This window comes from Neodiprion pinetum, chromosome 5 (genome assembly GCF_021155775.2).
Source record: "Neodiprion pinetum isolate iyNeoPine1 chromosome 5, iyNeoPine1.2, whole genome shotgun sequence".
NCBI classification, from domain to species: Eukaryota; Metazoa; Arthropoda; class Insecta; order Hymenoptera; family Diprionidae; genus Neodiprion; species Neodiprion pinetum.
The window spans coordinates 25,681,154-25,700,286 of record NC_060236.1 but is presented as its reverse complement, the minus strand read 5'-3'; the positions used below and the strand labels follow the sequence as shown (position 1 = coordinate 25,700,286).

At 37.7% G+C, this 19,133-nt stretch overlaps 2 protein-coding genes across 7 annotated transcripts; both read left to right on the top strand.

Moving 5' to 3' along the window:
- The first annotated feature begins 991 nt into the window (after positions 1-991).
- LOC124219020 (transforming growth factor-beta-induced protein ig-h3) lies at positions 992-6,891 on the top strand. 3 transcript variants are annotated; one of them, XM_046626079.2, is made up of 13 exons: positions 992-1,465; positions 2,950-3,048; positions 3,714-3,778; positions 3,851-3,996; positions 4,147-4,326; positions 4,408-4,711; positions 4,813-5,022; positions 5,106-5,243; positions 5,392-5,507; positions 5,621-5,811; positions 5,901-6,081; positions 6,239-6,361; positions 6,465-6,891. In XM_046626079.2, the coding sequence occupies exons 1-13, from the start codon at positions 1,374-1,376 to the stop codon at positions 6,675-6,677; spliced, it is 2,058 nt and encodes a 685-aa protein (XP_046482035.1). In that variant the 5' UTR covers positions 992-1,373; the 3' UTR covers positions 6,678-6,891. The 3 variants fall into 3 exon arrangements, with proteins under 3 accessions (XP_046482035.1, XP_046482034.1, XP_046482038.1); XM_046626078.2 differs by having other exon boundaries at positions 1,037-1,465; positions 5,389-5,507; XM_046626082.2 differs by lacking the exon at positions 992-1,465 and adding an exon at positions 2,629-2,650 and having other exon boundaries at positions 5,389-5,507.
- Positions 6,892-7,471: 580 nt separating this feature from the next.
- Positions 7,472-19,042, top strand: TBPH (TAR DNA-binding protein-43 homolog). Of its 4 annotated transcripts, XM_046629588.2 has the most exons (6): positions 7,472-7,636; positions 7,697-7,944; positions 8,223-8,392; positions 10,435-10,575; positions 12,439-13,481; positions 14,605-14,747. In XM_046629588.2, exons 2-6 carry the CDS (start codon positions 7,707-7,709, stop codon positions 14,612-14,614), a joined length of 1,602 nt encoding a protein of 533 aa, XP_046485544.1. In that variant the 5' UTR covers positions 7,472-7,636; positions 7,697-7,706; the 3' UTR covers positions 14,615-14,747. The 4 variants fall into 4 exon arrangements, with proteins under 4 accessions (XP_046485544.1, XP_046485543.1, XP_046485545.1 ...); XM_046629587.1 differs by having other exon boundaries at positions 7,475-7,944; XM_046629589.2 differs by lacking the exon at positions 12,439-13,481 and having other exon boundaries at positions 7,490-7,944; positions 14,605-19,042.
- Positions 19,043-19,133: the final 91 nt, after the last annotated feature.

The following is a 19,133-nucleotide window of genomic DNA, read 5'->3' as shown; positions in this document are numbered from 1 at the left end:
CGATGCATCTTCTGCGGACTCTGGAGGCTTTCGGAATTCTTATTTCCTAGAGACAATATTTTTTTAAAAATAATTTTAGGAGAATCTACATCAGTACGAACCATGATCACAATAGTTATTCATTAGCTATAATATCACCGTTATTCCATCCTCTTTGTCTCAATTGATGCGACCAAGTGGTCCTTTACATTGGCACGCTTGCAAAGCGTTTCTCTTTATATGTGCTAAACTCGTGGAATTGAAAGATTGCTCTTCAAGCGTCTATAGTTGCGTATGCATATTCGTATCTGTTCTATTGCACTGCACAAGTTGTTAATGATAGGTAAGAGCTGCAGAGTTTTGAAGAAAGACGTCGACTCTTGTGACATTACGTGTATCCTTGAAATTTATGTCCGAATTAAATTTTTTACGAAATACTATAATCATAAGTTCCTATCAAAACAATAATACTTGTTGAAATAAAATAAAATACATAAATTTGTTCAACATTATCAAGTGAAATGTATCGATTGGTACGCGTAATGCGTAAATTTCCGTATCGTACATGTGATTGACTACATTATCGCAAAGCATGTTGCCGCGTTTATTACGTAGTGTGTAAATATCCTGTCTAGCTCTATACTTGCGCAAACCGCTTATTGCAAATAATTACAGACCCTACATGTGACCCGGTTATTTGTTCTAATTGATGTAGTGTAAAAAAAAAAAATTCCGTGCTCTCCACGTCGCCGGCATAATTTTTCGCCATTTATATTTCTACGCCTGCAGCATAGCGTACGCATTGTTTACGCGTCATGCGTATTGCTTATCCGCAGGCGAATTGAGGTCGTACAATTTACGATGCCGGTTGACGAGTTGCCGAATGGTCTTTCTGATATACTAAATTTGTGGGTGATCTCGTTGCGGCAAATTAATAAGGGGAAGAGGCTATGCTTCTCCCCAAGTGCTGGACCACTTGCATACTTTTAGATACAAATTTTTTCCTAGAATTGAATGTAACCTGGTGTTACTTTTTTGTCATAAAAATGCGACACACTGACCCAACAAGCATAGTCTTAGTTGTACTAATTTCTTGTTGTCACTATCTGGATCTTTCATTATGACTTGACGCGGCATATTCGGCACTCGGACTGATCTCACTATATTTAATCGTTACTCAGCATTCGGTATTTGGTAGAAATATGTCACATGTGTGTTCAGTATCGTAACGGACATCGGACGGATGTACCGAAATCGCAAATTGCGTCTCAGAATTTTTACTTTACAAACAATGTAATATTGCAGGTTGTAGAAATTTCAATTCACTTTCAATTATAATTTGAAACTGATCTTCGAACATTCAAGATCAAGATTTTTTGAATAATCGGCCTAACATGAATGTAATTACATTTTTATTAACGGTTGGCGTGGTTTCTGCCAATCCCAGTATACCCTGGTGGAACATCAAAGCTGCTCAAGAACAAGGGTATGTTCAATTTGTAATTGTAAGCCAAATGCTTTGTTGTTAAATCATTCGCCGATTTAATAATATCCTCGCATATAATTTACAAATAATTCATGAACATGATGCGTAGAACTTTTTAAGTACTGATCATTTACCGACAAATACGAACTTGTATTACTAACGCGTTCCCAAATAATTCCTTCAACTCCCACTTGGCAGTTTCATTATTTTTTCTGTGAGAATTTATTTCTTACTTGTAAATGCAAATGCATAAGTCCAGAATATAATTTTGTTTCCTCAAACATCCTGCGTTCTGTATTTTCATTTACTTATAATTGACGTGACGTGTTCCGTGTACGTCACTCGGTGCCGGGCTAATGAACGTTTCAAATTTATTCATTATTTAATACATTACTAAAACTAATGCGGGCTGCTAGGACAAGAGCCGCTATAACAATGGCGTGATGGAATACATGATTGTCAGTAATCGTGACATTATTTATCGCTGAAAGCCTCGAGGGGTCATTTGCCGATTTCAGGTCGTCTTGGTGTACGCCGCATACTTATACGCATAATCGTCAGCGACCGTGTATTTTATTCTAACTCAAATGTGCGGACAATTTTTTTTCACCATTTGGAGGTGATAAAATGCCTGTGAAAACCATGTTAAGAGCGCAAATTCGCTTCTTCTTTCACGAAATCGTACTGAAATGCACTAGCGTATATAACATATACCTTGCATAATTCCTTACTAGCTCTGATTATTTTACTCTTCTAAATTGATTCAACCTTCACCAGCTATCCGTGTATGTATGCTGTAGCAATAATATACAAGCATCGGAGTTGTGGCGACCCATTTTTCGTACACATAATGGTACTGATTTCAGACAGGGATCAAGTCGGAAGAAAATATACTTGAGATAAGGTTCTCTCGGTTCATCAAATGCGAACAGATAATGGTTCTGAATCATTTACGTAACGGTGTCAAAATCTTTCGACATATCGAACAAATTGTTGTATACGTGCAAGGCTTGGATTACCTTGATTTTTTCTGTTTTGGTTTAAATTTTTGAATTATAGCTAGAAATATTTTCGACATTCATCATTCAGCAGTTTATGTGTTTTCGTCCACACTTATCCCAAAAATTACGATGTACCCTTTGAGAATTTAAATTTTCGCTCAAGTTGGCTTCTCTGAAACGGCAGGTGAGAAAGAAAATTCAATTGCAAAATTTCAAAAATCTGAAAAAGCCGTATTAATTTACAAGTGAAACCACTTTTTCATCCTACCTTTTTTTCAATTTGTATTAAACTGAAATATTGTGCACCGTAAATCAGCCGGCATTTATAGGTATCTTTGGATTTATTAGGTAAACGTTACCGTAATTGCTCTTTTTTTTGTTCCCGGCTTGTTCTGTATTAGCTATTATTACACATTTAATGAAACAGTAACTAGCTTAACATGCCGATGAAAATTAATAACTTGTAGATGTTGAAAATTTCAGACCGAACGTTTGCGTCGTGGAACAAGTTCCTGGTACCAATAGGAACTATTATACCGAGTGCAAGTATTGGCGACCAAGAACAATCTGTGGCAATGAAACGTTAGTATACAGCTATACCTGTAACTCGCGTATTTGACTACATGATTAATCACTTAATAATTGAAATAAGTCGCCTAGGCCGAAAGTATTACTAAAAATATTCAAGAAATTATTCGATGCATCGCCCACGTTTGCTATGCGTGCCCACAACAGTCCTGAATCATCAATCTCAGAGAAAAAACGTCAACGCGTTGCGCGTAGATTATACATATGGAAAAGTGTTTGAGTTTTGATGCGTCACATTGAGGAAGTGGTCTAGTATATAGCAATTTTGCAACACTCATAAGTAGCTGTAATATTAAATATTACATTTCTTAAAAAGATTTATTTTGGATAAAGACATTATTTGTTATACTTATACCTATAGAGAACTCCCGTTATGTCGTTCTAGATTTTTATAAAACTACTACATTTGTTTTTCGTGAATTAGAGAAGAAGAAATAAAGAGTATGGAACAAATCTTATATTAATAAATAAAATCAGATTTTGAAATTCTCTTATTTGAAAACCACAGTACAGTCCATTTCATTATTTTAAAGAGAAGTCATCCAATAATGCAGGACCGTATAGTTTTCTTGTAAACTGCCAACACAGACACTTTTGCATAAAATTATAAAAAATTGGCCTGGAATCTTATCGACCTCTTGTTATTATTTTCTTCCCAGGATTATCAAGTACGAGTGTTGTGAGGGATATGAGATGGTGCCAGGCCAATTGGGATGTACAGGAGGTAAAGAAATTCGGTGAAATATCCTCATCTGACACATGAAGAATCACATCTCGTACACGAATATGTTTTCAGTATCGCCATTGACGGATGTCGTGGAAACAGCGAGAAATGCTGGTGCTGGAAAGTTTGCGGATTTTTTAGAAAAAACCGGAGTGGCTACGGAACTTAAACAAGGACTAACGGTGACGCTATTTGCTCCTAGTGATGAAGCTTTCGACGTACGATATTTTGAAACTCATTACTACTATCATAGTCATACTAAACTGTAATCGCATCATCTTAGGTCCCTCTATATCTCATAAGTAAGATTTGCGAACATAACGACAATTATGTTATACAGTAGACAGTACAACTTTGACACTTTCTAGGCTTATGTTAAAACATACGGAGCCATCAAACCGGAGAAAATCACGTCAGAAAAATACAGAAAACTGGCAATGCACCATTTTGTCGATAGAAAACTTTTGTCTGATCAGTGGGGAGCTGATAAATTAATCGACTCGAAATTATCCAGGCACAAAATACGCATCAACAAATATTCAAACGGCGTAAGATCATAGGAGACCTTAATGCAATACGTTTTATGTTAATCTCTATGTGCACGTATAGGTATGAGATCATTTCTTCAGATGGAGACTGTGAACTGCGAGTTAATTATGCGAAAAAATCAGCAAGCTACGAATGGAGTTGTTCATATCATCGACGGTGTTCTTATACCAGATCGATATAAAAATATGGGCATTGTCGAGGCGATTATTGCTGATGGAAGATTCAATGTACTTGCCAAGGCTCTGAATAATACCAACTCCATCGTCGAACGTATTAAAAACAGTGATGTGCCCCATACATTCTTTGCGCCAAGTGATGAAGCGTTTCAAAAAATACCATGGAGTCGCTGGAGAAAGATTCTTGAGGACAAGGATACTTTGGAAGGTATAAATTGGTATACCATACTTGATTGATATACACGACATACACGCTTCTTGTTATTGCTACTTTATTAACATTTTTGGATTGTTTCCTTGCTGATCCAGCTTTTCTTGCCAACCATGTAATATCCCACGTTGTTTGCCTCTCTGGAGTTATTTCGGAACATCATGCCAAAACCCTTGGCCCACAGAGACTTACTTTGGATTGTACTTCGCGTGGGCGATCGCTTGAAGGCCAAAGGTTGAGGCAGGACTTTTTGCATGGTCTGGATGGACTTGTTTACCTCATCGACGACGTACTTTTGCCCGACAGAGGTGAGTCAAGTGCTATTGTAATTAGGATTCATGTATTCATATAAGATTGATTTACCCACTCGCGGTTTTTCGCTTACCTTCAGCCAAAACTGTCACAGAGTTAGCCAAAGACGAAAAGCTCGGTACTTTTATGCAAGTGGTAAAAAATGCTGGATTAGAGGACGCTTTAGAAAATTTTGACTCTTACACTCTGTTGGCACCCTCTGAAGCGGCGATTTATTGTACGTATACGTGATTTGATTTTCTTTTACACTGCCTTTAAATAAATGTTTAATTTATGCGTTATAAATTTTTTTTTTCTTCTACATTATTTTACACCTTACATTTATGCGTACCATCTGAAATCATCCTGAAACTATTTTTCAGCAGCGATACCTGACGCAGAATTGAAGCACATGGAAACAGATCGCGAAAAGGCGAAGGAATTTGTTCTCAATCATGCTGTTTTTGGCAAACATACCACAGATTCTATTTACGATAATCAGGTGAGACTACAGCTGCATTATATATACACACTCACATTGTTTGTTTGCACTGATCATCCTTGTTATTGCTAGAGCTACTGCTTTGAGATATTTTGTTTTAAAAATATTTAAAGGTGGTGATGAGTCTTGATGAAAAGACACCACTGCGTTTTCAAGTTTATCGCGGTAGCGTGGGTATCGAGGATGCAGTGATAGAAAAGGCAGACAAACAGGGGAGCAATGGAGTTTTGCACGTGATTAATAAAGTTCTTCGAACCAATAACAATTCACTGGACGATGTGTTAAAAACAAATGGAAATTTCAGGTAGTCAACTTATTAAAAAAGAGCACATTTATTTCTTCGCGTATGACTTCTCCAACAATTATACCTACATGATTCTAATAATATTTCAGTATTTGGCTACAAGCAATGGACAAACTTCTAGAAATTCAGCCAGCAGAGTTTCAGGAATTCATACGGCCGTCGGAGTCCACCGTAGCCTACACTTACTTTGTGCCATCAGACAGAGCATTCAAACAGTTGGATCAGGCCAAGCTGGACCGATTGATGAACGATTCCACATATTTAACTAAGGTGAAAATTTCACACGCTGACAATTAATGCATACAAGTAATATGTGTATACCTGTTGGGGTGTGTAGTAATCGTAAACGCATTACGCTTTTTTTCATGAAACTTGATGTGAATAATTCTGCCTACATTTTATTCATATAAATATTTTTTATTCTTAGACTTTAAAGAATCACGTTGTGAATAATATGATGGTTTCGGGAGGATTCCAACGAGATCTTCGGTATGCCGTTAAGACAGAGCAGAGCACAGTTGACATAGTAAAAAAAAACGACACAATAATGGTTAGCTGCGACTATTATTCAAAATTCATCGGTCATATTACAAAACGGGTTAATTATCTATATATTTTCAAGATTCCGTAAACTAAAGTTAATTTAATTCCAGGTTAATGACGCCAGAATTATTAGGTGCGATATGTTGAGTCGAAACGGAGTTGCACACGAGATAAACAAGGTCCTGCTACCCGAAAATAGTCCGCACCCTCGCCGATACTTGCGAAGAAATCGTGGATCACGACGCGCGGATAGGACACGACTATTATCCTCGCGTTCCGATACTCTACGTAGTCGTGATATTATAACTAACGAACAACAATGAAAACCTATATTTTTACAAGAAATATTATCTATATATGGGCATGAATTATGCAACAAAAAAATAAGAATAATTTAGAATAGTTACTAACTTTCTCCTTTCATCTTTGTATTGAAAAAAAAACATCTATCTGTATCTAATAGTGATGCAATGTGAAAGTTGCACCCGTTGCACGCAAATATTGTACCAATATAACAATGCTATTTTCATATTTAAACATTTGAATTTGAAAATTTCGCGCTCAATCGAATCTGTCACAGAACTTGTCATTTCGTGTTTGCGCACCATAAGACATTTAATGATCTCGCCCGCAGATAGGCAACTGAAGATACTCTTAGTGATCTACCCGCCTGTAGTCAGGCAATTGGTCTTGATATTATGTTTCAGTGGCATGGGTTATACATGTATGGCGGAAGCTACCCTCCCCTCCTCCCATCGACCTCGCGAAAAATGCAGCCGAAGTGATGAGAGAGGTGAGAGAGAGAGAGAGATGTTAGGGTTACTCTGTCTCTCTCACTCAGGTGTAGAGCGAGAGAGACAGATTATAACCAACATACGATACATATACTTCTTTCAGCTCATCCGTTACACTTTCTGTCAGCGTTGCAAACCCTCTGGTGGCAACAGATCGTACTGAAGGTGAAAGTGGACCGTACTTTGAAATTTGAGGACATATCGAGCAACTGGACCGTACGTCCGTATAGGCGAAATTACTGTACAAATACGGCCCTGACCGTGCGATTGGTAACACTGCTTTCTGTACACACGAAGATTCTTACCTCTATGCTCTTTGCATTTCATGAGGCGCCAGATGAGGGCGCCAAGAGCGCCCAGAAAGAAACCCGACACGACAACGGACAAAATGGCCACTTCCGGTATCGACTGAACTCTACACAGTCTACACAAGCAGCACCGAAGAAGAGGACGAGAAGGATGAGAATCGAGAAATAGTGTTGCTTGGGGTGTGTGTGTGTGTGTTTGTTGTGCTACTTTTTCTTGTGAGTTAAAAAATCGGGTTGTAGATTTGTGAAAATGTCGTCGTACATACAAGTAGCCGAGGACGAGGGTGAGGAGCCGATAGAATTGCCTACGGAGGACGACAGTACGTTGCTTCTGACTACCTTGTCCGCTCAGTTTCCCGGGACTTGCGGCCTCAAGTATCGCAACCCCGAATCTCGGGCTATGCGAGGCGTCAGGCTCGTCGAAGGTCGCTTACACCCCCCCGAAAATGGATGGGGAAAAGCAGTCTATTTTTGCGTTTTTCCAAAAGGTACGTATTCCCTTTCTAATTACGCTTCCACCACCACCACCACCACCCCTCCCTTCCCCTCTTCCCGGTCATATCACCCCTAGCCTAGTATGTAAGTTTTGATTATCGAGGCATACCCACGTTTTAATTTGTTCTGAAAAGACAGTCTATCGCAGCTATACTTCTGCCATGCATTTTTCCAGAAATTGAATGGTTGCCTTTTAATTGTAAACGTAGGTAGAGTTAGACGGAGTAAAATATTTTCACCGTACGATTGTAAGTCGGATATTGATTTGCAGAAAACAAACGCAAGTCTGACGACAATTTAGAGAATTCAACGGCAAAGACGAAACGAATGGAAACAAAATTACGTTGCACCGATCTAATTGTTCTTGGTCTTCCATGGAAAACGACTGAACAAAACTTGCGCGAATACTTTGAGACGTTTGGCGAGGTTCTGATGGCTCAAGTAAGTTGCAGCAATGATTCTCTTTTTTTTTTTACCAATTATCCATAGTCAGGTTAGAGTGTAACATAGATTTTATTTCAAGTTTCCATGGTGCATCGCTTTATGCCCTAACAATTGCATGTTGATTCTGGTTGCTCCTATAATTATTCAGCTTCATTTATTAATCAGAGAAAAAATTGCCATGGAACTCGCAATTCATTCTGCTATGATCTTTTAAACCTTAAAATTATTGCACGCATCAAACTTATGGTTTTTAAACCAGCCCTTTCAGTATCATCATAATTAATAATGCTATAATTACCATCACTGTTATTGTTTATATTGATACCATTATTACTAATTTTATTCTTATCCTCACCCATTGCCGTTGTTATTATTATTATTATCATTGTTATTATATCGGATTACCTTGAGTACCAATATACACTACTGTCGGAAGATGTGAACTTGCTTCCTTGCGCTACATGAATATGTATATATGTTGTATAACATTGAACGCATACAATATTTACAAATTACCGTATTATGTATGCTTCTGCCATAATGTTCTATGTATTTTCACATCCTTAGATATTAGTCTATTCGAACGGTAAGCAACCTTCGACTGACCGTAATCGTATTTAAACTCGAGAGTCTGAAGGGGGTGAGAAAAAATGGGAACTCGGGTTTAACCGTTCATCTTGGCCTGGGACAACCTTCGATGGATTCTTTGAAAACAAATGGAGATTGGATAAAGAGCCAAGATACTATAGAGGATGTCCAACAATGTATCCTGCTGCTACCTTCTCGAGAGCTGATAAAGAACCGGTAAACACACACAGAACAGTGATAACAGAGAACCGAGCTCCGAACATGTTGCGAAAGACGGGGGTGACTATGCAAGAATGCACACGAATCATGTTTTGAATGTATATTCAGCGTGTTTGTCGGTTGTCGAGTGTCTGCTGCGGGGGTGCCATGATATATCTGTGATCCTGCTCTGACACTGGATACGCATATGAGTACGAAAATTTACCTTAGCCAAGTTGTGTACAACAAAATGCCCAATTGGATATTGGCTCAGCCAAGAATTTAATCTACTACAGAGCAGCTACATGAACCAAGGATGTGAAGATGGATAGTCGAGAAAATTAAGTGGAAATAGAGCGAAAGAGAGAGAGAGCGAGAGAGAAAGAGGGTGGGGCTGGGTAATAAGCGAAAGATTGAGAGTGAGAGGTAGAGAGGATGCTGGGGATGTTGGATTGTTGGTGGAAAAGAGAATTTTACACTGTTCAAAGAAACGTCGAATAAATAAATGGGAATATAGCCACAATATTTCATTTGTATGGCTGTGAACCAGGGGAAAATGATGGATGCTGTTGCTGTGAGGAGAGAAGGTGCAACACTTTTGTACTCCGGGCAAAATTCTATTACCATTTCAGAGTGCCTATTGATTCTCAACCGCCTTAATATGTGACAAAGATATCCTAAACTTTTGACTTTTAAATATCTACCAAAGATCCTGACACCAATGTTGTCTGTGACATAATTATGGTGTGAAACACTTGAATAATTTCAACTATGCTGCAACTATCCTATTACCATGATTTCTACCGTCAGTGTAGACCATAAACACCCTGTGGTCTACATACTACAGATGTCCTTATCGATATCAATGTCATTGTTGCTTCAAAACTCTTCAACACATTCATCCCTGTACATCGATGTCAGCGATCATTAAAACTGTTTTGTCACGAATGCAAACCTATTTCACTTTCAATATGATTTCAGAGCGTTGCTGAAATTCATTTAGTATTTCAAATCAAATTCCGATGGTAGTGTATGTGGACTTAGATATTATGTATACATTCGTATATGTAATTAACACAGAACGCGTGTAATATGTGTTGGTTGTGCCTGTAACACCCCTGCCACTGTAATAATTTCTTGACCTACTTACATAAACACCCTAATTTATTATCATGTATAATTCTAGTTATTCATTACGATCTCTTTGTAACGTTTAATATCTGATTTTCTTCTTTCAACATTTTCCTCAACAGGTGAAGAAGGACGCGAAATCCGGTCAAAGTAAAGGCTTTGGATTCATCAGATTCGGAAGTTATGAGTCACAGCTACGGTGTCTCGCTCAGCGGCACATGATTGATGGAAGGTGGTGTGACGTTAAAGTCCCAAACAGCAAGGTAAGAACTTTTACTACACATGCAGTCAAGTGTGATTGAATTGATAGGTATATGATGTGGACAGGAATAGATAAATCATTAGATGTTTACATTTTACATTTTCAAAGAATGTGATGTGCGTAAAGAACCCAATTCATTATTGTACTTTCTGCAGAAATGGCAAATGTGAATGGGGAATATTGTGTTTTTGTAGTAATCATTGTCAAAGTATGAATAACGTTCGATTTTCGATTGAATACTCAAGAGTCTTTTGTACAGTTTGATAGTTGCGTGAGTGGCTGGTTCTGCGTGTAGTGGGAGTAAGCGTGACGGTGTGAGAGTTAATCTTATACTAGGATGTAAGTAACACGCAAAGTGATCAGTGAAGTGATATCTAAGACTTGATATTGAGTGCAAAATATTGTTTTCTAACGTGGGTGATTAAGCAAACTAGCATCGAATTATGAATTATTATTTACATCTTAGAATTATTCTTGTTCGGGGATTTGGAAGAGGCAGAGGTATGAGAGACCATCCTAAATACTCCCTTTATTTCAAGTAACAATTTGCGCTTTCGTTGTGAGTATAAGCGTTATTAGGTATAACAGTTTTGTAAACAATGGTCAAGTATGTGAAATGTGGCTAATAATGACGATAAAGGACTGCAGTGAGGGCAACGATGAATTAATAGCACAAATAACATTATTAACTACTGTTGTAAAAGACATTTTATAGTCACTTCTGGTGTCCTCTTCTTCTTACGCAACAGTGAATGTATTATATGGATACGTGTGTAATAGTGAATTTTGAGTGTCTAAATTATTGGATATATGCAAGTATATAAGGATGGTTTGAATCTGACAATGGGCACTTTTCTTGTTTCTCCAGATTTTATTGTTGAAATTGTCTAATGACTAAAAGTAACTGAGTGAAAAAGAATCTTTAGTATTTGTATGATGGAGAACGGTGGTAGTAGTAGATCCAGCAGAGGGCGTCAATATATATTTAGTATATATCATAACAGTACATTTATGTATACCAGTGCGTGCTGTATAAGACGACATTACTATTATATGCTATTTGAAATAATGTTACATTACATGTAATATGTGTTTGAAGTATGACTCAGTATGTGTGTGCAAATATGAATGTTTAATATGCTCGTGATGTCTGTTATTCATTTTGAGCAACTTACGTCGCGCTTACGAATTATATCCTCACTGATCTAAATTCTCAATAAGTGCCAATTACTTGCGTGAGAAACATCAGCATGGCATAACTCATAACAACAGTTTGAAATTATTATTTCGTCATGGTTCGATACAGATTTGCTATCTACGTTGGTCTTTTTCTTCGTAAATTATTTCTTAATACCTATTATGAAAGATAGAGCAGTTCTTGTATGAATACATATCTTTATATATTTATGCATATGTAGTATTTCAGCAAAATCACCTATATATAGTTTTAACTGGTATGGGAATTGAGTATTCAGTATTGCGGCAACTCACGTTTTATTCATTTTGGAATATATAATTCAAACTTCCAGATTTGTTTCTATAACTGAGTTCCGAGTTGACTCTGTACAGTTCATTGATCATTGATTGAACCTCCAAGTTTTCTGCAAATGTTAAAATCTCATTGAAAAATAGCCGATTTTTTTTCGCATTGATTCCAAACGAAATACCCCATCACTCTGCAAATACAGAAGTGTGCGATACTTTCATGCATAGAAATATAAACATATGTGTGGACACTGAATTACATCTGCAGTTGTTGAAATGTATAATCGATAGTCGCATGACTGTAACGTCGCACACAGACTGCAGTTACCCGATGAGAACAGTTGAAGACATTGTCGAGCGGTGGTGTGTCTGGTTACAGAATATTGACGGTATTATGATGGCGCGTCAGTATGATATGAGCAATAACTACCCCGCTGAGTACTATCGTCCGATACCGGTCCACACACCAACGAATCGCCGCATGTCTAATGCCAAGACGTACTCTGCAGCATCGACGGTGATGGGAACTATCTCGATGACAACAAGGAACAACCATCCAACAGGACTAAGCGGAGCTGGACAGGGCAACGGACCCCCGAATTTACCAACCCATTTGCCTATGTCTCTACCTCTACCCACACCTGTACCTCCCTGCACAAACGTCAGATGCGATACAGCATATGACTATCGTCCCACACAATACCCCTCATACCCACCGAATTATCCATGTGATGAAGAAAAATACGATAAGCACTACGAAACAGAGACGAGTTACGACGGTTATGGAAATTACGAAGGTTTCTATGATAAGTCGTATTCGTCTTACGGATCAGCAGGGATGACAATGACTGCTACAGCGAATACAGGGACGCCCCAACAGCAAGCACCTCCGCACAGTTACGACGGTTCAAGTTACGAGTCAAGAGCGACAGGAAATACTCACAATCCATCATCGGCGTCTCATTTACACCATATGCAACATTCGTACCACCAGTCAGGTCCAGATTATCCGAGATATTCTGAGGTTTATTCATCTGGCATTGCAACAAACGATTATATCGATCGGGGAAAGTATCACAATAATAACAGTAATAGTAATAATCATTCGTTCGTTTATGAGAGACCCTCAACTTTCTCCTCTACGTCGTACTTATACCCTTCAAGCGAGACAGCAAGATACAACAACAGCAATGATTCTAATGTAGATGTCAGGTACTCTACAACGGCGGCAACATCTTCATCCTCCTCATCTCCTACGGTAGATGCAAGAGGACACCACTATCCACGACAACACCGTCATTACCATCAGTATCATCACGGGCAGGTGGCGCGTTCAAGGCACACATCTACGTCAGATGAGAGAAACAATTCATCTAGTCGGTACAGATCAATTTCAGATGGCAGTAACAGATTCGAAGGAAGGTACAACATTATTAAAGAGAATTACTATGACCGATACTACAAGCATCGTCCAGCCAGAGATTTTCGTGACACAGATATATTCAAGTACCACAGAGTGGATTAGCAACGTTCACTGTGTCATCACTTTCTGTATGTCGTAATACATACATATATATACATACACACACACGTATATATACATACGGTGACTACATACTGACCCTAGTACTGTACAGGTGTATTCGGTAGATTTACGTATAGTTATAGCTGATGTAGACATATACACAATATTTCCTCTTTAACAAAGTGCCAAGTGTATAGAAATGCATCATTTTCCAATTACTTTTTTTTCCATTGAATACCTCTTTCCGTTACGAATGTAATGATGCGAGGAGTTGAACTAGTTAGTTAGATAAATCGTCTGTTCTGCAATACACTCTCAAACAAAGGATGATAAAATCGTATCTGCGTGGATTGAATAAAATATACACATGTGTGTTACTAGTAAAATTGTATGAATTATTGATATGTTATAGAAAAGTGCATATTCTGTGCACCAACTCCCCGTAAATTGTTCTCACTATCTCTATATTTCTCTCTCTCTCTCTCTCTCTCTCTCTCTCTCTCTCTCTCTCTCTCTCTCTCTCCCTCTCTCTCTCTCTCTCTCTCTCTCTCTCGCTTTTCGATGCTGACAGTTATCGTTCATTCTACTTTATACTGATAAATTCGATTATGTATTCAATTAGTTTATGGAATGTAAACCCGCGATTACCCATCCACTCTTGAAATACTTAATTTTCGCACTTTGTATGTACTGATTAATGCTTAAAACATAGACTAAATGTCCTTAGCTTAGGGACACAGTTCGTTATTTACTGAACACATTTCATTGATAAACGATTTCATAACTTGATTCAAATGCTACAATTATTCCTTCAGCTGTACTCGTATGCATATTTATATTACGAGCGTCCAAAAAATAAGATTATAATCAGAATCTAATCCGGTTATACTGAGAACGACTTCAAGTGCGCTGTTTCATTTTTGCAAGAGAGATGTTTGATCACCTTACATCATAAATAGATTTAAATAAATATATTGTATACATGTACGTACGTACGACTGATTGTGTGTTTGTGTGTAGGAGGGAATGATCCAACAAGTACCCTGCAAGGTATTCGTGGGACGGTGTACAGAGGACCTGACTGCCGACGACCTGCGAGAATATTTCTCCAAATTTGGGGAAGTGACCGACGTTTTCATACCAAAACCTTTCCGCGCCTTTTCTTTTGTCACGTTCCTTGATCCAGAGGTTGCTCAATCTCTTTGTGGCGAGGATCATATCATTAAGGGCGTTTCGGTCCACGTATCAAACGCTGCACCAAAATCGGAGAGCAATAATAGAAATTTTAATAATCAAATGAACTCCAACATGCGTGGCAGAGGAGGAGGCAGTGGTGGTGGCGGTGGCGGCGGCGGCGGAGGAGGAGGGGGGGTAGGAGGAGGTAGTGGTGGTATGCAGACTGGTCCTATCGACGGCAACATGCAGGGAAACTATCAGGGCAACAGATATATGGGTCATTCGGGTAACAACATGGGGCCGAACGGTTGGAGCAATCCAGGTAGTCGCGGGAATCTTGATATGCCGAATCTCCAGGCACTTGGTATAACTGGTCAGAACAACGGCGGGGGTGGAGGTGGCGGCGGAGGTATGTCCAATCCCCTGGCAATGGGTAGTCTCAACCTCTCCGCCCTTCCAATGAATCCAGCCCTCGTTGCTGCTGCCCTGAATCAGGCATCGTGGGGATTGATTGGAAACCTTCAAAATCAGGGAAACGATCAGGGATATTCTAACCAACCAGGACCTCCGGGTCAGCCGCCGTCGGGGAATAATGCCCTTGGTAATACCGGTAACTCGGGTTTTCTCAGCTGGATGAATCAGGGGGGTGGTGGGGGAGGCGGGGCTGGGGGAGCAGGGGGTGGCGGGGGAGGAGGGGGCGATGGTAATGCTGGAAATCCTGGAGCGGGAGGCGGTGGTCCTGGGCCAAATAATCCAAACGCCTCGCAAGGGGCTTGGCAAAACCATCCGGGGCAACGGGATCAAAAGTCAAATACATTTCTCAAGTATGAGTAAAATTATTCTTTGTTTTATTTTTCTACCTTTTTTTTCAAATTAGCAACCCGCCTTGCTATAGAGAGAGGGCAAAGATGGTTTCGATCGTAGGCTACCTACCTCCCTTGGATTTCCTAATGCCACCACTATCACCACTGTTGTGCAGATGTAACTTCATGGTTAACGCTGTCAATCTAGATGCGTAAGGGAGCAGCCGAGGGGGGTATAATCACTTTTAGTATATATATAGGGGCGAGGGTATGTAATGAGTGTGTCAGGTAGCGTTCTATATGCATCTATACCTATTTGAAAATGAATTTATCGATAGATCATGACCATGGTTATAGCTTAGATTACAGTATGCTTCTCTGATATGCGTACACATTATATACATACATACGTGCATACAATACAACATCTATCATCTATATATTATATTATCTGTAAAATTTTGACTTCGTCGAGAATCGATGACAGAGAACTTTATTAAATCTTGATCTCTAGTATCTGCAGGTGTGTGTATACATCGTAAATATACTTGTTTGCTTGGTATTTGCTAAACACTAAAGTACCTTCATATGTATATAGATTATAAATCTGCAGTTCTACCACAGTATAATTGATAAAAATGTCAAGTTCGAATTTGCAGTAACTAGACGCATGGATATTATATGTCAAGGTATAATATAGTAATGTATGTGGTTAATTTGGGTCTAAATCAGTCTACTCTGGTATATACATATATTTAGAAACATCATGCGTAAAGAATAAATACAGTTGAGTGTGATTTTGAGAAAATGATAAGCTATGGATAATATCAAAGAAAATATTATTACATAACACTTAGCATATGGTACAAAATTCTAATATATGACAAACACGGTTGCTCTGATTCATACATATATTGGATGTGTGTACACATATTTATATACTAAGGTGTTTTAAGCAAACACAAAAAATTGATGATCCACCTTCTACCTGTCAACTATGCTGTTTACAGTGTACAATTAAACTTTTCATACTGTAAGGCGCAGTCGAAATTTCAATTGACTGTAACTTTGTTGTTGTAGTTTTTTTTCCCAATCTAATACCATATATAATACACATTACTGTAAAGGAAATTTTTTTAAACATCGCTACACTTTCTATAAAAACCGAACAAAATCATTTGTTGACGAGAAATTGTTCAGATTTTCGATACATCGTGAGTAGTTGAAGGGGGAAAAAAAAATATATAGTACGGATTATTTTCTTATAAACCCTATTATATTCGTATTTAGATACCTACCTGTACATGTATACATCTGTATAGAAAGGAATCTGATTCTTCGAGTGTTGAATATTTGTTGAGCAAAGTGCTTTTTGATTATAAGCAGAAACGTGTGGAAATAACAATTATAAATTTTAATGCTGAGAATACATAGCGTGAAGTTTGTTTTTATTACAGCACCCGTATGTGTAGTAATAGTAATAATAGTGCATTATTGTAATGCATATAGTATGTATACCTATATGTATGTACATACCTATGTATACGCGTGTATAACTGGCGAGTGTGTTGTACGTTTGGATTTCTGCAAATTGATCATTCGTAATATACATAACTAAACTGCTGTGAAGTAATTACTAATTAACAAACCACATAGATATATTATATACGTATAATAAGCCATCTCACAATATTAGATAGATGATAAAGTAAACAATGTATGTGTTGATATGTATCGCGAATATTTGCATGACCCATCGCGCGTCATGTAAATATTGTGCGTATTTAAACGACACGTGTGCAGCGTGGTGGGTGCGTGGCTGAACAGAAGTAATAAATTATATGAAAGTGAAAAACTATGGCCGTGCTCTTCGTATTACGATGTATATTTACGTTATACTCGAATCAGATACACGTGTACGAAGGAGACCCAAGAGCACATGAACCAAAAAGTGTGCAGTTCTTCATTGAACATTAAAGAGACGGTCTATTGTTGTCCAACAACCGTTATACATTTCTAATCATGAATTCGAATCCCATTGTTGATTTTTTATTTCTGTTACGCAGTTTAAACAATGCATGTGTAAGTTTCTCTGAATTTCCTCACAAAGATAATAGAATTTCGAAATTGTAATCCCCCAAGTTACTCGATGGTACGCTGCAATCGCCATGTGTCCTTACCTGGTATACCATTGATCAATATTGCCAATTTGAATGCTTCAGAAATTCAAATTTTACTAATTATTCTATACAAATCTTATTTAGTGTTGAATTGCTTGATGTATACTCCTGCTAAAGACACCATTTAGATTTGTTTTTAAATCGAAGCATACACATTTGTAATAAAACGACATACCCCTATGACTAGTACTTTGTGCCTCGTTGCGCTTATTTATCGTAGTCATGATTATGGTTGATATTTTTACCATTATTAATATTATTCAAGCTGTCCATGAGGAAAACGTAATAACTACGTCGTTTCAATTATAATTATAATATGAGCGTATGTTATGTTATGATATCTAATGTATGTAGCGACGGACGGGGTAACAGGATGTGCTATATAAATATTATTATGTGAGGGTGAAAAAATGACAATTGGGTGCAAAAGATTATTAAATCTCAAAGAGTGTATTTGTTATAACAATGATTTCAATGTGGGTTGTCTGGTTATATCAGAGAGTATAATTAATATTTATGCGCCTATATTATGTAAAGTTTTGTACGATTTGGTGAATATAATAATAATAGATAATGGTTTACTTGTGTACGCCGTAAAAACGGGTTTGATGATAAAATGATAATTGTTTCGTTACAGGTGCAGGGGTGTGGTAAAATTTGGTATAGTCAACGTCTGGGTGAAAGTATAATATTGTGTGGTTAAATTATTCGTTCAAGTACACAAAGAAATCAATGATACGTATAACCATGGTTATACTAATTGGCAGAAAGATATTCGTAACAGTCTCATTTGACTATCATCGTAACATAGTTATTCATTTCTGGATGGCATTTCAAAATTCACCCTGTGAAAAAAAGCAGCCATTTACGTTACACCTGTAACTATTTAATATCAATTCGAGTCTGTCGCAAGGGAGGATGCGACGATATTGACATAAGATATGACGATTTAAAACGAAATTCATGCATATAAACGCGTAAGTAGATACACACAATATATGTAGCCAAAGTTGACCAACAGTGTAAACAATTGTTATGTATATTTTATCACTTGTGTAATTACAAAGCGTATCAACATATATTTAATCTGAAAAACTCTACGGGGAGAACCACTCTATATACGCGTATACAAACGAAGAGAAAGATTAATTGAAATAGTTCTACATAATATAATAATGATAACAAGAACACAAGTAATTTACCATTATTCTAATCAAATTTGCATCAATTGTAATTGGAAACAATTATTATCCCATGATTATATATGATTTAAAAAATAAAAACAAAGTAAATATTGTATTTGAGATTAAATGAACCCTTATGTTTTAGTTTCATCTACATTACTGTGAACTATAACAGCATCATACGGATTTGTAAGATTTTTATATTC